This window comes from Aquila chrysaetos, chromosome 17 (assembly GCF_900496995.4).
Source record: "Aquila chrysaetos chrysaetos chromosome 17, bAquChr1.4, whole genome shotgun sequence".
Classification (NCBI taxonomy): Eukaryota; Metazoa; Chordata; class Aves; order Accipitriformes; family Accipitridae; genus Aquila; species Aquila chrysaetos.
In genome coordinates, this window is record NC_044020.1 from 12,934,197 (window position 1) to 12,953,089 (window position 18,893).

Below are 18,893 nucleotides of genomic sequence, written 5' to 3' on the forward strand. Positions count from 1 at the left end.
AGGTTTTCGTGAGAGCCAGTATCTCTGTGTGATACAAGCTGCTTTACATTTGTTTCTTCTATTTCATATCCTTGAAATTGGAGTTTTTTACTTTTTCTAAGATACTGGAGTTATATCTGTAAATTTACATGTGATAATGTTTCCTCAATGAGGGCACTTTTCATGGGAGTTTCATTTAAACTACATTTAAACTACAGGATAAACACAGCTTCAGATTTGTTCAATGGCAAAGGTGTTGGTACCTGGAATTTGCTAAAATGAGGTTTTTCCAATTCCCTCACATATTAATTACTTGCTCTCTCACTTTCAACACATTGCTTAAGTTTCATGTACTTGTGTCTCATTACAAAACATAGACAATAACAACTTAATTTGAGATTGTTGATCTTCATTAGTTTGTTTATGAAAACTCTTTAAATTTGTACATGAAAAAAGGCTTTGCATAACGGAATGTATCATTATGTTTAGCAGGGATCTGATGATGAAGGGTTGTCAAGGGTCCGTTTCCACGGTTTAGATCAGGCTTAACAGTGCTTGTTCTAGAGCAGAGTATGCATGCTCAGTCTCCTAAACTCTTTTTACAGCATGCAGCTCCAGTTTCTTCTCATTCTTCCCATGAAGAACAGGGACTGGATAGAGATAAAAACAGAAAAAATGGTAGGATGCTCCCTACTTACTGTGGAATACCAGTTGCTTTAAGCACCTGGAAAGTTGTTTCTCTTCAGAGCTCATCAGAACATACTGTAGTGCCAATTCAAACAAATCTTCTGCACTAAGAGACTGCAAGAAGCTACACCTAATTTCAGACCCAGATCTGAAAAAGGAAATGAAATGAAACCTCTCAGGCAGGCCCCTTCTACTGCAATAACGGAACTACATATATCCAAATTTTATCCATAGTCCCTGGCACCTGCTCCATTCCTGTCCTCCACCCTTTCAACAACTTCTGTTTGCTTAGAAACACTTTTTTGGCACTGCTGAAGCAGCGGTCATTGAAGATACAAGGAGCAGGAGGCAAAGTGATGCCTCAGTGCTGAATGAAACTGCTTCTATCCTCTTTTTCTCCTGATGCTGCTATTCCTGGCGTTATCCAGACATTTGATGTTTCTTGTGCTCCCTTTCCAATCCATCTCCTGGGCGGCAGCAGCAGCAACCAGAAAAGACTGAAATTCAGGTAGTAAGCATTAAAATGAGGATGGAACAGGTCAGCATTAGCGCTGCTGCTGTTACTACCACCAAACGCTAAGACATCCTTTGCAGAGTTAATGTAGGCAGCCCAATATACTGTGTCTGACCTTAGAGGAAATATACCTTTTTAGAAACCAGACAAGGTGGTTCTGGAAGAGAGGATTGGACTATTGTAGAAAAGAATCCTCAGAGAAGAGGGAGGAGGGAGTTAGGTGAGACACATCCAGGTTGGTAGTCAGATAGACAGTAAATAATGAAAGCAATCTGTAACTCCAGCAAGAAAATTTGTTGAAACACAGATGAAAATTGAGACGTTTGTAAAAGAACAACAAAATTAAGTATCTCTACACATCTGGTACGTAACGTGAAACCAGATGTCACAGGGATAATGGCAATTAATGGGAAATAGAAAAATAGTCACAGCTGGAATGTGGGTACAAGTTGTTCAGGAAAGCTGGAAATGAAAGTACAGGTGGCGTATATTAATGATACTGGAGATTCTGAGGAAATAGAAAAGTGATAGCATGAATGAAATAGCATTACTTTGAGTCAAAATAACCTAAGGACCATAAAAGGAATTATACAAAGAGAGTGGATGGTAGCCTGCTATGGCTTTTAGGTGTAGAGTTGTGGTAGATGTAAATAACAATGGAGAAATGTGTTTTTATGGGAGACATCTATTTATTGGATACAAATCAGAGAAACTGCTGGACTTCTGAACTCAATATTTACTAGATCACCAAGAAGTAATGTTGATTTAAGACTTCAGGATTGTAATAAGTGTTGATACTAGAGAAAAAATCATCACCAAAACCAACTCTAGTGACCACGAATTGAGTACACTTATATTTAAATTAAAAAACTATGCTAAACAAGTCAAGTTTTCAATTTCAAACTAGTAAACTGAAAAATTAAAAATACTAGGTAGCAAGTAAATTGGACAGAAGGACTCAGAGATTCGAGTGTAGAGGAAGCAGGGAATTTATTTAAATCAATAGTCCAAAACTACGACATCTTTGCATCCCAAACAAAGAGGAAAAGTATAAGGAAGAGTTACAAACCTAACTGGCTGTGTATCTGCATCCAAAAGGAAATTAGCAGCAGCCTTAAAAATCGGTTGAGAGAGATGTTTCTGGGAGGCATAAATTACAGGAATAAAGTGAGAATTATGAAAACTCATCCTGAATTAGACCTTCCAAAGGAAATCAAAGCAAATAATAAAACATTCTATAGCCACAGATATAAAAAGATCAGGAAAAAAAGCGGAACCGCAATGCACTGAGGACATGGCTAGGACTAGTGACGGTATGCATATGGTCCCAAAATCAAATTAACTCCTTTGCCTTGGTTTCCAGTGAGCAGACAGATAAAATATAAAGAAAGGAAGGTATGATGACCTATCAGAATGAGTATGTCAAGCATGGAAACAAGACAGATGCAGAAAGAAGTGAGATGCATTATACTAACCAGAAATACTTGATTCGAGTCTAAAGTTTGGATAGTTTTCTTAAAACAGCTATGTTATAAATCATGACTTGGGTTTTTCACATGATCAGAAACCACGCTAAGACTGCAGTATTGCTATCATTGTTTGACTGATATAGCTGAAATTGTTTTCTACCATCTTTCACCTGGGGTCTGATTCACAAAGACATAATTAAAGAACAGTTATGTTCTCTTTAGTAATTGTGGTTGTTTGAAGTGTTATATCAATGTGAATTCCATGATTTACTTTCCATTCTGATGTTTTGGCAGCACTGGCTTTGGCAACTAAGGGTTTGACACTGTCACAGCATCTTGAAGAGCTGCAGTTCCTCTAGGGATAAGGAACCTGTGGCCAGATATAGGTTCCTCCTGTTTATTCTGGGCTAGGTTTTAACTGGATTGCCAGGCTGCAGGGTTACACAGTCACTGGTGCTGACACCAGGGAGGGGGCAGGAACCTGAAAATGGGAGGGCAGAACCATCTCTTTCAGCAAGAGCCCTGTCTTGTGTCAGCTTAAGCCGATTGTGAAACCACATGCTAAACTAAAGCTCAACCTGTACTTGACTGTGTCACAGGAAACGAAACCAGAGCTGCTTTTCTTATAAGGTCATTTTTTAAATTCTGGTGGATGTATTCTGGTGGCCTGTATTGCCTGGATGAAAATTATACCTTAAGTTTGTGCTCTATTTGCACTGCTGTTAAACTGCAGGTGAAGAAAGACAGCACAAGTTTCAGGACTTTCTTCTCAGAAAAGCCAGCTCTGTGGAACTCAAGAGCCTTGTGAGTACTTCTGTCTCTCATCCAGCTTCTGCACTGAAGGCTGGTAAAACAAGGGTAGCTGTGTTAGAAAAAAATACTACCCTTTATAGGGACAAATCTCCCATAACATCAGGTGCCAGGATTGAAGGTTCCTTCTAAAATGTGCCATCTTCAAGAACTCCCACTCTTCACAGGCAAGTAGGTAAGGCTCATGTACTATCAGTTTAACAGCTGTGGTGTGCAACAGCCACTTTTTCGCTGGAGGAATTAATCAATAAAAATAGCTCAGGAAATTAGTAGTGGGTTGGAATGTCCCTCTGCAAAAGCTTTAGATTTTTTTCTGGACATGCTGGCAGACACAGTCTAGAGCTGTACTGCAATTCTGAGTGCTCAGAGCTCAGACGCAAGCAGGACTAGGAACTGCAAATCTTTGCCTCAAGTGCCAAGGTGGTAAAAGATGGAAAGCTTAAGTAAAAGAAGGGCTAAAATATTGATGGGAAAAGTAATATAAAATATTTATAGGATTACCTGTGACTATATCAAATATGTTCAGGGAAAGGACTTTGAAAAGCATTGCTTATCAATCCTAGTAAAGAATGATGCTTCTGTGGTTCTAGACATTTAGGATGTTAGAGGAAATGTATATAGGAAAGTCTAAATATGTTATCAGTATCTTTTTTTTTTTTTTTTTTTTAAACAAGGACAGCAGAAATGGTAATGATTCCTGTGTCTAAAATTAACATTGTTTATTATCACACCATTCATACAATGGAAAATTAAAGGGGCATCTCTTTTGTGACCAGACCACTCTTTTCACAAACAATTTATATTTTTATCTCTTGTTTTCCAGTTGTGGTCACTTGTATGTAATGACATTGAAAAGAACAGTAAAAAGGTGTAAATTCAAGAGGCTTCAATTTGCTGATGACAAGCAACTTTTTATTTTCTTCTCACTTGGTTTGCTTAAATTTGCAATTTCTTTTTTGGTAGCTGTGAGGGTGTAGATCAGGGGTGAGAAAGACTGCTGACGTGCCATCCAGACAAGGCAAAGGTAACTTGCTGATTCAGGGAACAAGTACAGGAATGGAAGGAGTGGTATTATCCCTTTAGACTGAGGGTGTAAGGCTGTGTTTGGGAAATTTGCAGCCTGAGGTTTGATGATTCCCACATGTAATTAAAAAAGCAGGTAGCACATATTGCCAAGTTACATTTTTTTCCCACCTTCTTGCAGCAAGAGGTTGCTACTGTTTCTCTTGGATAAATGTTTTGCTCACTTTGGGATACTTTGTGCTTTTCATATAGCTGTATCTTAAATACTGCAGAAAGTGTAGCTGGTGCAGAATTTGGCAACTGGTGTATTAAGTAAGGTCCTGGTCTGTTAGCATTTTGAAATGGTGTTCTCTGGTATGACTGCCAGTATCTTTCAAGATTACCTTTAAGAACTAAATTCTGATACCCAGAGCTCTGTGAGGACTGCCTCCTCCCTGCGAGGTACTGCAGGTTCAGTAACCACACTGCCAGGATGGTGGCTGTTAATTGCCAGGCTCTCAGGGTGTGAAACTGGAATTTACTCTCCACATGGTTCAGAGCAGTCAAAGTTTCTTAATTTTTGGATGATGTTCTATAACCAGCAAAAAAAAGCAGAAAAAAATGTTGAGTTTGGAACTACCAATGTAGATGTGTTGATGCAGTTTATGATGAAAAGGGTGACGTTAGCACCAGGAGAACTGTCCTATTGGATCGGCTGTTTGGTGTATTGTATTACTAATTACTTTTTAAGAGTTTATCAAATGTGACCCACCCAAACAGTGTCATTCTACCAAACCCATAAAATTACTACATACTGTGTCCTAACGCCTTTATGTTCTAAGCTGTCTCCTAAGTGTCTGTCTAGCTCTCATAATACTGCAATACTTTATACGAATCTCTTTGCCTACTAGTTCTTTATGTTGTTGTCACTTCATGGGTGGGGTTTTTTAAATTCATATGCAAATAATACAGTTCTGTAATGATGATTTGCCATGGTAAGTCTTACAAATGCCTGTGACAGAAAAGCATTAAAAGCTTGATCAGCATTTTCTGTAGGCTTTGAGTAAATGCAGTGGACAAAAATCAGACAACTGAAGCAAGTACTGCACAGGCAGCAGCTCTTTCCTTCTGTGGCGACTGATGCCCTTACCACTGGAGTGAGTAAACAGTTTATGAAACAGCAGAACCTTTCCCATTTTAAGCCTTGTGTATTAAAGGCATAACAGCCATAATTACAGTTTATCTTAATATGCCAGGTTGAAAACTCTGGCAGGTCAGTTACCCCTCGTGGAAGAGCAACAGTCTCTGTTGAAGGAACTGACTGGATTGCTATAAGCTTGTAGCTACCTGAGGTCTGCAAATTTGTCAGACCCTTAAGTGTTGTGGTTTAATGCCAGTTGGAAGGAAAACAGATATGATCCCTATAATGAAACTAGGCGTGATGGAATTATCCCAGTTCCTCGGTGACATTAAAATCAAAGGTGCTGCTGATCTCAATATTGCTTTTATATTATCTCATTCACACTTTCAGAAATCTCATAATTGAAATGAAATTATATCGAACAATCTATAACATTTCTATGTGGAATTTGTGTTCTTTCTGACATATGTAAACGTATTCTTTTAATGAATATGTATAGTTGTTATGTTTTAAAACATCATTAATTCAGCACTGTTTGCAGCCTGTTATTCTTTCTAATTATACAGCTGATAAATATTCCTGCGTTATGACCCTGAGAACTATGCTGCAAAGTACAAAACTGCTTTTTAAAATTCACTTTCTGTTATGTTTTACTGAAAGGATTCCTCTCCTTTACTAGGAAGAAGCTGTGAAGGAATTACAAAGTCTCCTGAAACCAAGTCCTGTAGAGAACCATTTAAAGACATCTTGATTCTATTAGTATTTGTAAGCCAGAGGACAAGCTTGGCTACTCTGGTAGTTAAAACATTTTTAGTGTTGTGGATGAACCTTTTTTATTACTACTTATTGGACTTGTCCTGCTACAGCTTATTATCCAGGAATACAGCATATTAGTCCTCCAGTGCTGAAGGTTTCTGAGTAGTTAGAAAGTCTCATGTCCCCATTTGCAAAAATATGCTGTGGTTCACCAAAGAGGAAAAAGAGAAATGAAATAAGACTGGTATCTACAGTGGTCCAGGGAGACGTGTTACCGTTTTGACTACACTGGACCCTAGAGTGATTTAGTGCTAATGGGACTGGGAAACTGAATCTGTATGAGCTGTAGTTCCTTATTTTCTAGGTTCATTCAAATACTTGGTCACTCAAACTACCAAATCACTTATTTATCCTCACCCAAGCCTATACAAGAAATCTCATCTACGCTGTGTATGTCTTTTTCTAGGGCCTCTGTAAGCACGTGTATGACATGCTAGCGCCTGCCATTTTTACTAAAGTCACTGCAGCTGAAGTATTCTCTAAGAAAAAATATTGTTCAGCCTCTGAAGTTGAATGCTGTACAATTCTTTAAGGCCTTTCTTCTCTGCTACAGAAAGATTTAGAAAATACTGCTTTGCTGGATGCCTTTTATATCTACAGCTTGTAGTATTAGTAGTATGTAGTATATAATAGTACATTGTTCTGATTTTTAAGCTTTCATTCAAAAAAAAGACTGTTTCTGTGGTTGAGGGGTGTTCTTCAAGCTTTGCCTCGATTCAAGGCCTGTACTGAAAACCAAGCTGCAATTTAAACTGTTGCCATCTTGCCCAGCTATCTTCTCAAAATCAAACATTTCCATTCAAGGTCTGAAGGAGATGTGCCTTTGCACACTATTCTTTGTTGTGTTTTTACAAAAGTATTAGGATGGCCAGTAAATTCAACAGGACAACCTCATCAGGAATGCTTCAAGGGCTTACAATATTTGGCATCAGAAGAATTCAGTCATGACAATTTTCAGTGGTTTCTCAGCTCTGCAGTCATTGCTGCCTTCCATAAGACATTTCAGTCCTCTGGATCCATCAGTATCTTGGAGTTGGAGTCATTCATTATCACTATGTCCTTGGCATCAGCTATAAGAATTCTCAGTCCCAGCTGAACTGCAAACAGAATGGAGACTGTGCGTCAATCAGAAGTACTCCAGAGACAGCTGTACTGCCATATTACTATTCTGTAGCTACACTACTACCACTGTCTGAAATACCTGAACTAACTTAAATGAGCTATGTTTATGTAGTGACTCTGGCATTAGCTAGCATTTTAAAAAATCAACCATCTCGAGTTGTGCAGCAATTACATACTTCGCCTGCCTACTAGAACATTTCAGGACCTCTGATGTTATGAACTGAAGACACGCAGTTTGCTGAAGAAGCTAAGCCTGTACCACTGATGTTACCTAAACTAAAGCTGAGCTTCTATGACTGACGGCAGCACTCCTGACAGATAGGTTTTTTCATGTGCTACTAGCACCATTCACACAGCAGCCCATTTTCTCCTTGCCACCTCCCCTGTCTTTCTTACAGCATGTTCTTCTGGTCTCCCTGGGGATAACAGCTCTCAAGAAGGGAAAGAAGTCAGTTTTGTAGTGCTCTTCAGTCACAAACCTTGTCTTTTGCTTGGTGATATTTGCTTTTTCTGGTCTTTTAGAATCATTTTAGCAATTCCAAGCTCTGTTGAGAACAGCAGTGCACCTTCACAGGCATGTCTCCTTTCAGCAGAACCAACAGTGACACCTGCACTTCTCCCATATGAAACAGTACACATTTAGCTTGCAGAATTCAAAAATGCAGCCACAATGCATGTATCACATCTTTTCTTACTTTGGTTCAAACTTCATCTTGTTTCAGTTCCAGAAAACAGTCAGGAAGCCACAATGCCTTTCACCCCACTTCTTGGCCAGCACCCATCTCACACATGATGTAGCACTGAAGTTTTTGGCCAGTAGGATGTTTTTTTCTAAGGTGTGGTAGCAAAGACTATTCAGCAAAAAATAAGTAGTGGACTGCTGTCCATATCTTGTTGTCCTGGTCCTGGAGTTTTCACTTAAGTAGAGATGGGCAACAAAGGATTTGATTGCAGAAGGTATGCTTTATGTGCTATTTGAGGCACCTCCAATTTCCATACCAGTGTAATGGCTATATAGATACTGTTACAGAGATATTCTTGGCTCTGGTCCTGAATCATTAGCGAGGATTGTGGGTTTACTATTAAAAGAGTAAGTGTTTCTTTAGAATCAAAACAGATTACTCTAAAGAAAGTGAAAATGACCAGAGCTCCAAGCCAGCCTGTCTTTCCCATGATACCCATAGCTAGAAAAAAGCAGAGGTCATGGATCATATTCTGTCACTTCACTCTATTGATATTTTTCATGTTTCAGGCAGACATCCAAAATGGAATACTTTTCCATAAAGCAAAAGTAACAGAAAAGAGGTGGCAATAATAATGCACCCATTATCGGTCGTTCCCACAGCTACAATCTTGACACCACAACAGGGAATCTGATGTGCACCTTTTCCTTTCTTCTACTCTTTGCCTCCATTAAGTCATCAGAATATTTGTATTTCTTCATAGCGTAAATGTATTTAGAGTATCTTTCGGTTATCCTAAAGTGTCTAAAAAAATTGCCAAACTTTGTGGTATCATCTCTTGAAAGACAAAGAATAATTTAAGGCACTAGTTTTTCTAGATATGATCTAGGCAGGATCCAAGTACTATCTAAACTGGATCTGTCAGATTTTTGGTGTGCTGGTAGTCCACTTAGAGCAAGCGTAGTCTCTTAGCATGTACGAGAAACACCTGTATAAATCCAGACATAAATTCCCCCCACAGAAAGTCCATTGTGTAAGTCCATTCTGCTGTCAGATGGTGAACAATTTTGTCTGTTGAAACACAGGTTTTCCTCTTGAAATATATAGTTCTTTCACATTTTTTGATACAGGATATATGGCTTCAGCTGAGATCCTGATAATAGCAAACTTCTGTATAAGGGTAGCTTCAGCAAAACTCCAGCAATCGTTGGAGTGACTGAGGGGATGAGCAGAGATCACATCTTAGCAGTGGGGGTTTTATGCTCCAGTTTCTTCTGCTGTGCAGCAATAGAGGTCTTAAGCTTTCACTGACATAAGTATTTCTAAGAGTTCTGTCACTGACTGGGATCAGAAGGAAGCCAGGTCATATATCAGTCACCCTCTTCTCACCTAAACCCGTAATGTGTAAGAAAAAGTTGTTCTTCTATTCCAGCTATCACTCATCTGAAAGCAGTCATGGGCTTTCTCATCATTGAGTCAATTTTCACCCATTGTCTTGGCAAAACTTCTCACCTTTCAAGTGAGAGCAGTATGGGTTTTTTTCCACCTGTAAAAAATAACAAGAGCTTTTTAAATGTGGTGTCTCACCCATACAACTACCGTCTTCTCAGATCTGTCAGCAGGACTGCACGTGTAGTCGCTTCCTGGTCCCATTCTATTAAAATAATGTGTTGAGGGTTTTTTTTAAGGGGCAAAACAGTATTGTTGAGACTTTTTAGAGCAAAGTCAAGAAGAAAATAAAAACACAGTTGTTCTTACAGATTGGAGGAGGGATTACTAAGTATCCAGGACAGTAAGTTCTTTGTCCAGCTGAGCTGCAGCCAATGCAAGCTATCTGATTACATCCTACATATTTAGGTGTGCATCTCCCTGCACCCTTGATCTAAGCACTGAAGTAACTGATGAAGCTATTTCACTCTCTGTCCTCAGAAACATTACAATATTAAATACATCTTTTTGTGCTCACCAAGGTCATAAAATTTGTAAAGTTTTCAGCATTTTAACAGGTAAAAATTTTGGTACTCCAGTAGTACCAGTCCTTTCCCTTTTCAAGCCTTCCGTCTAAAATTCCAGTATGTTGGATACATATGTTTGAAACATCAATATTAAATTAAAGCATTGTCCATTTTTCCTGTTCTTCTCAAATTTTCTCAGTTGTGTTCATTCACATGGAGCTCAATGAGTACTTTTTGGAGCAAGTATTTTTGTTTTAGCCACAATTACAAATTCCTAACTAAGATTAAGTTAAGTTGTTTAGAAAGAAGATACAGGAAGAAAAAGAGAAAGCTATTTTACTACAAATAAAGTCTGCTCAAGGAGTGGTAACAGGTGAATTAGAAAAAGCAGATTTAGTGTCACTGCTACCCTCAACACTTTGCCAGTGTGATCCTAAGTCACCAGATTGTGCTGGGTCTTTTTTAAAAAAGATCTTGACAACAAACAGAAAGATATAATAGTATAATTAAAGGAAATCTTAATAGTTTATATTAAGCTTCTATAAATTCTCTTACATCTTTAATAAAAGACTAAGTGTTGCGGCAATGTTATTAGCATAATAATTGCTATTGACATGATTAGCAGAATAGTTTTAACACATTTGATTATTTTTAAAAAATCATTCTCTAAAATTAGCAATATTAATAATCTTTTCTTTATAAACTAGAGCAGGTAGAGATTTGGATTATTTGGGAATTTGGAATTTTTACTACTTTATTTAACTGCAGTTGCAACTGAATTTTTAGATGAAAGGTAGGTAGGAAATCTGTAGTATTCAGAGCTTGTTTTTCATCATCACTCATGCATGATGCCATCTTTCACACCACCAGAAATGCTTAGGACCTCATTTTATTCCTTCTTTGTGAGGTGATGAGAGGTGGGACAAGCCACCCTATTGGGCAATAAGGCCAAAGTTTTCTTTTATGTCCTGTTGCACATCCTGATTTGACCACACCAGTTAAAGGTGAGAATTAAGGTCAAAGGATGGAAATAGTTGTTTTCCCTAACATAGAGCGATCCTTTGAGTTCATTTGAGAACTGCCGTTTTATGATCAGGGCTATTGTCTTTGTCTCCTCTCTTCCCAGTATCTATAAAATGTTTCTGAGCTCTATTTGTAAGAGTTTTTTGGTATTGGGAAAAAGTATGGCAAGGTTGTGTTTCTATATCTAGTTATTACAGTGCTTGAGCCTCAAGATCTTGCTACAGAATATTCTTGCTTGCACCATTTCTGTGAGGCTATAAAGGGTTTGTGATGAGGGCAGGCCTACCTTTGTCTTAAATTACCCAGGACATACATCCAACAAGCTCATTATGTTGGTTACTCACAAGAAAAGCCAAAGAATAGCTCAAGCATCCTTGAAGGCATCTATTTCAACATCTGTCATGTAGCACAAAAGTGTCTGTCTTCATTTCCTTCTGGGAATACACTGTATTGTTCAAGTGATTTCAATAAACTTGTCACATGCCACCTTCCTTCTAAAATAGCTGCATGAATAGGCAGTATAACCTAACGTAATTTAACACAGAAGTCTTATAATTAGTCCAGTATTTGTGTATTCTCAAAATCTGTTCTGGAAATGTTTAGAACATTATAAAGGATGAAAATGTTCAGCCAAAGTAATAATAAATGGTAGTTATTAAAAACTAAGAAGCTGAGTGCAGAATAACAACATATTATTATGTATTTTTCTTATCCTATAAGCAACAATTTGGTATCAGCACAGTCATTTAGGGGAAGGCAGGTGGGTCTTGACTTTCTGCTCTACCAATGGACATATAACCGTGACAAACATATTTATTGCTTCTCTTCAGAGTTGCATGCTGCTACAGCATTTATGGTATGTTCAACTCTTTATAGAGGCTTCCTCTAAGTTTTGCAGGATAATAATGTATTTATATGGTTTTTTCAGACAAGAAGCCCTTCTTGCTGCCATTAGTGAAAAAGATGCCAATATTGCTCTGCTAGAACTTTCATCCTCTAAGAAGAAGACCCAAGATGAAGTGGCTGCACTGAAACGAGAGAAAGACCGTCTTGTGCAACAGCTTAAGCAGCAGGTGAGTAGAGGAGAGCTAGGAAAGGAACTGATTAATAATCTGATGTGAGATTATTATCTTGATTTATGGAACTAATAATGTATAATTCTGTCATATGTTGGGATAGAAAGTACATAAATAACAATTTCAAACTAGCTACCAGTCATGAAGCCTGTAAAACATGGTGGGGAAAAAAGAAGTCTCAGTGTTGACGTAAGTTTCTTTGTGTCACTGCCTGAGAAACAAATGTGTGATAGAATGTATAGGAAACTGTGAATGAAAAGGACATTGGTTATTATCTTCTACAGGCACAAATAACCACAGCTTCAGGGAAATGTAGTGATGCTTCTCTTGGTGGTCTGTATTTGCGTTGTCAGGGAAGAAGTGTACATGGAAGAAAATTCTCCTTGCTGTAAAGCTCAAATATGAATGTGTTACACCATACAGTCTCTACTGTGATTTCTAATCTGTGACAAGAGCACCATATGGGAATGCCAGCTACTAGAGTACAATTTGGGAGGTCTCATACTTGTGAGGTGATTGGTCCTTTCCTATTTCTGGCCTCTCCCATTTCCAAGATCTTTTCCTGTTGGCATAACAATCAGAAAAAGTGTGTTTCTATTCAAGCATTTAATATTGTGTTTCAGTATTGAATGCAATGTGAAAAATACATTGCTAATAAAACACAGAGGAAGCAAAAGACATCCCTGGCAATAAGAGATTTAGGATCTGAAAAATATGTGTAGATTTTTCACTTCAGCACTTCTGGTGGGTTTTTCTGAGTTATTCCCTTGCCACATTCCCTGTAATAGCACATGTGCTGCTGCCAATCCAGAATCAACTTCTTCAGTGCCACCGCTTCCATCTTCATAAAGTTTTATGTGCAACATTTCATCTGTCAACCAGATGATTTCTGTTGCTGTCAAAGACAGTAAGACAAAACCAGGTCTGCTTTCTGACAAGGGATTTCTCTGCTTCTTCCTGAGGAAACACAAGCAGATTATTGGCCATGTATTTTTAAGATAACAATTATTTAAGGTTTAATTTAAGAACAGTAGTTTTGTTATACCAGCTTCAAAACAAGCAAGAAGTATAGTTTACAGTCTTGTATTATTTACTTTCAAGCAACAGTTGTAATTACTTTCTGTTGTCAGCCAGATGACCTCCTACTCGAACAGGATTCAGAAGTGGTCACAGCATGTAAAGTATTTCTTTTCTTCATGTAATTGTCTGTAGGTGTAAGCAGCCTTAATATACGTTACCACTCATTCCATGAGAAATTGGAACTTTATTGTCAGTTCTTGTTGTCCTAAGTTTAATTCTAGCCCTTCCCCTTCCATTTCCTTCTGATTCTCTCTTGTGGGTAGATGGAATGACCTTTAGTGTTTTGTGGTGGGTTTTTTCCTGCTGAAAATTTGTGTATATTTGATTTATGTATTAAGGTTTTGATTATCTGTAATGACTTAGGTTTCAGTTAGGTGATTTTTTTAACATTGTTGTAGTTCATATCATTATTTTTCAGTGCTGATAAGTCTTACAATATCATATACTGTTTCTAAAAAGACATGGCCATTTCCCTTAAGGATGCCCATTCTAGGTGCTTTTCTGTATAGGTGTGGGATACTTAATTTCGCAGATAAAATACAATTGCAAAGGAGATTAATATGAAATTGTTCTTGCTATGAAGTGAGACCAATTCTGAGCTGATGTTGGAGCAATAGTCCTTTTTCAAAAAATTCATTGGAATATCCAAATGCCTTTGAAGTTTCTGGTTCCAAAATTCCAAAACTGCCATCAGCTGTAAAGACTTATAGTTGTTTAAGATTGTCATCTTAAAAAAAAAATGAAGAAAGCAGAAAGTAATCTCCTCAACACATCTATGCTATGAGTAGTATAAATACAAGCTACATATAAGTAGTATAAGTATAAAATCACAGGTAATGGGGCTACAAGGTATTCTCCAGTGCATCCCCAATCCCCAAGGCAGAATATATGTTTATATATAAACAATCTAAACTATATTTAAACCATACCTGAGAAATACTTATTTGACCTAATAGAGATTTGACACATCCTCCTTAAAATCTATCCTACATCTTAAGGATGTATCATATTTTATCCTTTTTTGTGTGCAGCTTTCAACACATTGAAAGAAAAGTTCCTCAAAGTTACTTATCATGGGGCAGTAATACTCACCACCTCTGTAAGTTGCAGGGGATCTGAAATCAGATTATTTTTTTTTTCAGTACCAAGAGTTTCAGTGTGTAATTTTTCTGCATCAATTCAAATCATACTAACTTTGACAGCTCCAGAAATAGGAGATGGGTCAGAAGAGAAGGCTATGAGATTTTACGGGATCCTCATTACTTATATAGTCAAAGGGAATCTCATTTTTCCACATGCTTTGCAAATAATCTGTGTACTTGGCCCTTGTGGTCCTCTTCCGCTTTTACAGGTCACTAGCCTCATATTTACCAACAAGACAACTGTGCTGCTTCATCAATTTAAGCTTTGTCTGCATGGACCCTTTTCTACATCTTGAAACAAGGGTCCATCTGTGTTTGCCAGCTCCATAGGACCATTTCAGGAACTTCTGAAAAGTTTAGCTGTAATTCCTAAATTTACAGTAGAAATTGTGAATGAAACATCTTTCAGACTTGCACATGTATTGAACACAGCTGTTCAAGAAAAGCAAGGGATGCCAGTTAATCAAGATCTTCTGGAAGACTTTGAAAAGTAGTTCTGGAGCCTAAAAAGTTTATTCAACCCTTCAGATTCAGAGCTGGGATCCTGACCTCAGTAATTCCTTCCTTCTGCCTTTAACATTGTTTCAGAACTGGTTTGCTCCGTGATAAGTATTTGGTATTTCAGTCCATCCCATTTCTAGGAAATGCTTAGACTTTGTGGTGGGAAAGCAGCTCTTTCAGTTGGTTGGCATGCACAGTTGACTAAACATGACGTTTCCATGTACGTAGGATGCAAATAGAAATGCTGAGCAATATCAGGAGTGGGTGGTTTGTGTGAAGTTATGCATGCTGTGGTAGGTACCATAGGCCTGATTGGTGAACCTCACTGTGAACTGGAAGGAGCCTCTGACAGAGGTAACACTTTAGGAAAGCAGTTTTCTGACTACACTGCAATAGTGAGTGTGAATGGATCCAAGCGTGTATGATAAGATTCAGATTATGCCTTTTCATTGTTCGTGCTGGTTATCATTGAGTTGCTACAATAGCAACCACTGTTAGCAGACTGACTTACTGTTAATTGGCCTTTCTCAGAGTGTAGAAAGAAACAATTCTCTCCCAAAACAAGAAGTCATCCTACTGATGAGCCTCAATTTACTACTTAAAAAATTCCAACTTCTTCAGCCCTGCAATTTTAGATGATTTTTATTTATTTCAAAATATTGGTGAAGACACATAGATTCATCAAGGAAAGGTTATACAGATTCTGGAGGACTATGTGGTTATTCCTTGCTTTAACTCTCCTTTCTCCCTTCCCGACACTGTCCCATTCCTGGTCGCTCGCACAGGAAGGGTATTACTGTGAAAGAGAGGGAAGGAGTCCTGCCAAAGACATTTTGGTTCTTTAATTTCTTTAACTATGTGTATTAAAGTTTGGATGAAGAGAGGCATTTTGGAAAGAGGATATGGCATCAATGTTGTTTTAATTTAGAGTTTCTAGGCTCTGAATTGCAGGAATGTGCCTCAATATAGAGACAATTTCCTAATGAGGCACTCGGCATTGACCAGGCTTTCCAGTAAATGGAGCTGCCTGTTTCATATTGGTTGTCAGTTTGTATGAGGGATTTCCTCTATCATCGGAAAGGCAGGCCAATTGCAGGGTGAGGGTCACCAAGCTAATGTGGTCCCAATTTACTTCCTCCTGGAGTACTTTGTCTCCGTGAGTAGTTCATGGAGAAGCAGTGGTTGGGAGGCTGCTTCACCAGAGGGGGCCGGGGCTGATGCAAGAGAACAGAGCTGAAGGTTGTCTAACACGGTCCAGATGTAGCGTGGCGAGCGCCAGCCAGCGTGCTTGGCTTATACGCCATGCAGAAGCCCCCGCGATGTGTGTCACACTGGAACTGACGGAGACCCAAGGAGCTTTGGCCCGGTTTGTGGCCGCACATACACCTCTCATCTCTTAGAAAGTAGCCTGTTTGCCATTTATTCCTTTCCTTGTCAAGCTAAGTTTTAACTATCGGGGTACATTTATTGTAACAGGGTGAAGTGCTACTCTCTGCAGCTTTGAGTTGTAAAGAGAAGGCATATCTGAATGGGCTGAGGTTTTCCTGTCTGTGGGCTTTGAGTCTTAAACGCTTGGGGTTTTCTACTAGGAGCTGTTTGGAGCAAAGATTGTCATTTTCTGTGTTTGTACAGTGTCTAGCACAGTGGGGGCCCGACTTGACCAACATCTCTAAGCACTACTGTGCTATAAATGTTAAGTAATAGTGGTGAAATTTTTAGGAGGCTCTGAACTGTATCAGTCTCTGTTTTCTGAGAGCTTGGAGTATTATTCAATTGAATTGTTTGTGAGTCGCTGTATTCACTTGTATAATTATATAATGTTTCATAATTATTCCCAATTCTTTTAAATATACTGTAGCAAAAGTTACCAGGAACTAGCTTGATTCAGTGTATTGATGACGGGATCTCAAAATTTTCATTTTAAGTGGTGTGACTCCAGGTTAGATTAATACTGGATACATTTTTATTATGCTGCCTTTTCCTAAATAAAAGTAACTTTCAGATCAGTTCCTCAGTCTTTTAAGAACATGTCGAGTTTTGATCCTATACTTTAGCATGCTCGCAGAACCACCCACCTTAAGTTTAAACTTTCTCCACATATTTCATAAAAAATTTATTTTCTTCTATCACACAGATTGTTAATGACAAATACTGAATAGTACTGGGCTCAGGACAGAACTCCATGTAACCCACTTGATTTATTCAGTTATACCTGTAATCTATTCTTAAAGACTATTAGTGAAGGAGACCTTCAGTCCTGGGAAGTCTTTTCTATGGCTCATCTGTCTTTATCATTATAATGTCATTCTGCATCTGTAATGTCCCTTACTGCAATTTAAGCTCATTACTACTTTTTCTGTCTGTTATGGGCATAGAAAAAAAGACTATTTCTTTGCACTTTTTAGCAGCCGTTCTCATTTACACAGAGATATCTCCTCTGTGTTATTCTCTAAACCGGGCAGTCTCAGTTCTTCCAGTTTTCATGTGTCTTGTTTTCTAGATATCTTATCATTCCAGTTGTTCTTTCTTAGATTTTATTTGATCTTTTTCTTCCTCCAAGTGTGGTATCCAAAACTAGACAAAGCTCAAAATAAGGCCTTTCCTTAGCTGAACTTGTTCATGAGTGTGTCATGTGAGACAGTGTCAGAAACCTTAATGGAGTCTTCCAAAACCTCACCAGTTCCCACAGGTTCCCAAAAATAGCCATTAATAGCTTTCATTATAGTAGATAAACTCTTTCCGAGTATAGTATAATCAGAGCTAGAAAATTTTAAGGCCTCTGGGTTTTTTTGAGTACCATCTCATTTGTTCTTTTCCTTTTCTGACCTAAAATTATATTCTCAGAGTATTGAAATAGATTTCGTTAGTCACCTGAGTACAGTGTTTAGTGAAGACTGACACAGAAAAGGCATGAGTAGTTTGAGCTTCCTGGCTCTATTTTTTGATGGCTTTCGCTTTTGACTGAGTAGAAGATCAACCTTTGTCTTCAGCTTCCTTTCATTCTAATGTATATTTCTAATGTCTACTTTTTCTCCCTTAGTACTTCCATTTCATATGGTCCCTTGCCTTTCCTGTTCTTGCTGTATACACTCTTGCTGTTTGCTTATACTTAACTTAGTGAAAAGAGCTCCTTTCTGTTTTAGTGAAGGAAGATAAGAAACCTCATGCTATTAAAAGTATGGGTTATGTAGTCAGGTTGCTTGCCATTCAGAGGAATCTTTAATACCTGTTGTTCCCTTCTACTTCTATATCCTCATCATGACCATTCCTTCCTCTGTGGGCCAGCATGAATTTGAGGGGCTGTTATTTATCATTCCTATAAATTGAGAGGAATTCTTTGGCGATCACTAGTAGTATTAATATTTAGCATTTATGCAATATTTAATATCTATTTTATCTAGCCATGCAAGTCCCAAAGCTGTTTTCTCTGTGCTACTTTGTGCTTCTTCCCTGCAATGATTTTGGCTGGCTTTCCTTATGAGGCCAAGGTACTGCAAAGATTTGTTTCTCAAGTAAATGTGGTACATGGGATCATGAGGAAAAGGAAAGAATTTTAGATTCCAGAATAGCTTCTCCCCCCAAAAATGCTATTTTTCCACTGTTACTTGTTTCCCTGGAAACCCTGCACACTGACACCTGACACTCCTCTGCTGTGAACTTTTCCAAAGTGAAGTTCCACTGGTTGGAGTCATTTCTCCTTGTAACAGGAGAACGTAAAACAGGTCAAAGGAGACTGACAGGCAGGCATTTTCCCCTTACTGCCTTAGAGCTGTATCAGCATGACCACACTTCTGGCAGTTTTTATTACCACCCTGCCTGATGAAATAATACAGATTCTGTGAGGCATGCAGTTAGTCTTTGCTTTGCCTTAACTGCCCTGATTTGAAACCATG

General features: G+C 38.3%; 1 protein-coding gene across 17 annotated transcripts in view; it reads left to right on the plus strand.

The window, feature by feature from the left end:
• Positions 1-18,893, plus strand: part of ERC1 (ELKS/RAB6-interacting/CAST family member 1) — a 301,837-nt gene that overhangs the window by 234,980 nt on the left and 47,964 nt on the right. For all 17 annotated transcript variants that reach the window (XM_030040612.2, XM_041129573.1, XM_030040624.2 and 14 more), the window contains one exon: positions 12,130-12,274. In XM_030040612.2, the coding sequence (XP_029896472.1) occupies positions 12,130-12,274 (145 nt within the window). The remainder of the gene's footprint in view (positions 1-12,129; positions 12,275-18,893) is intronic.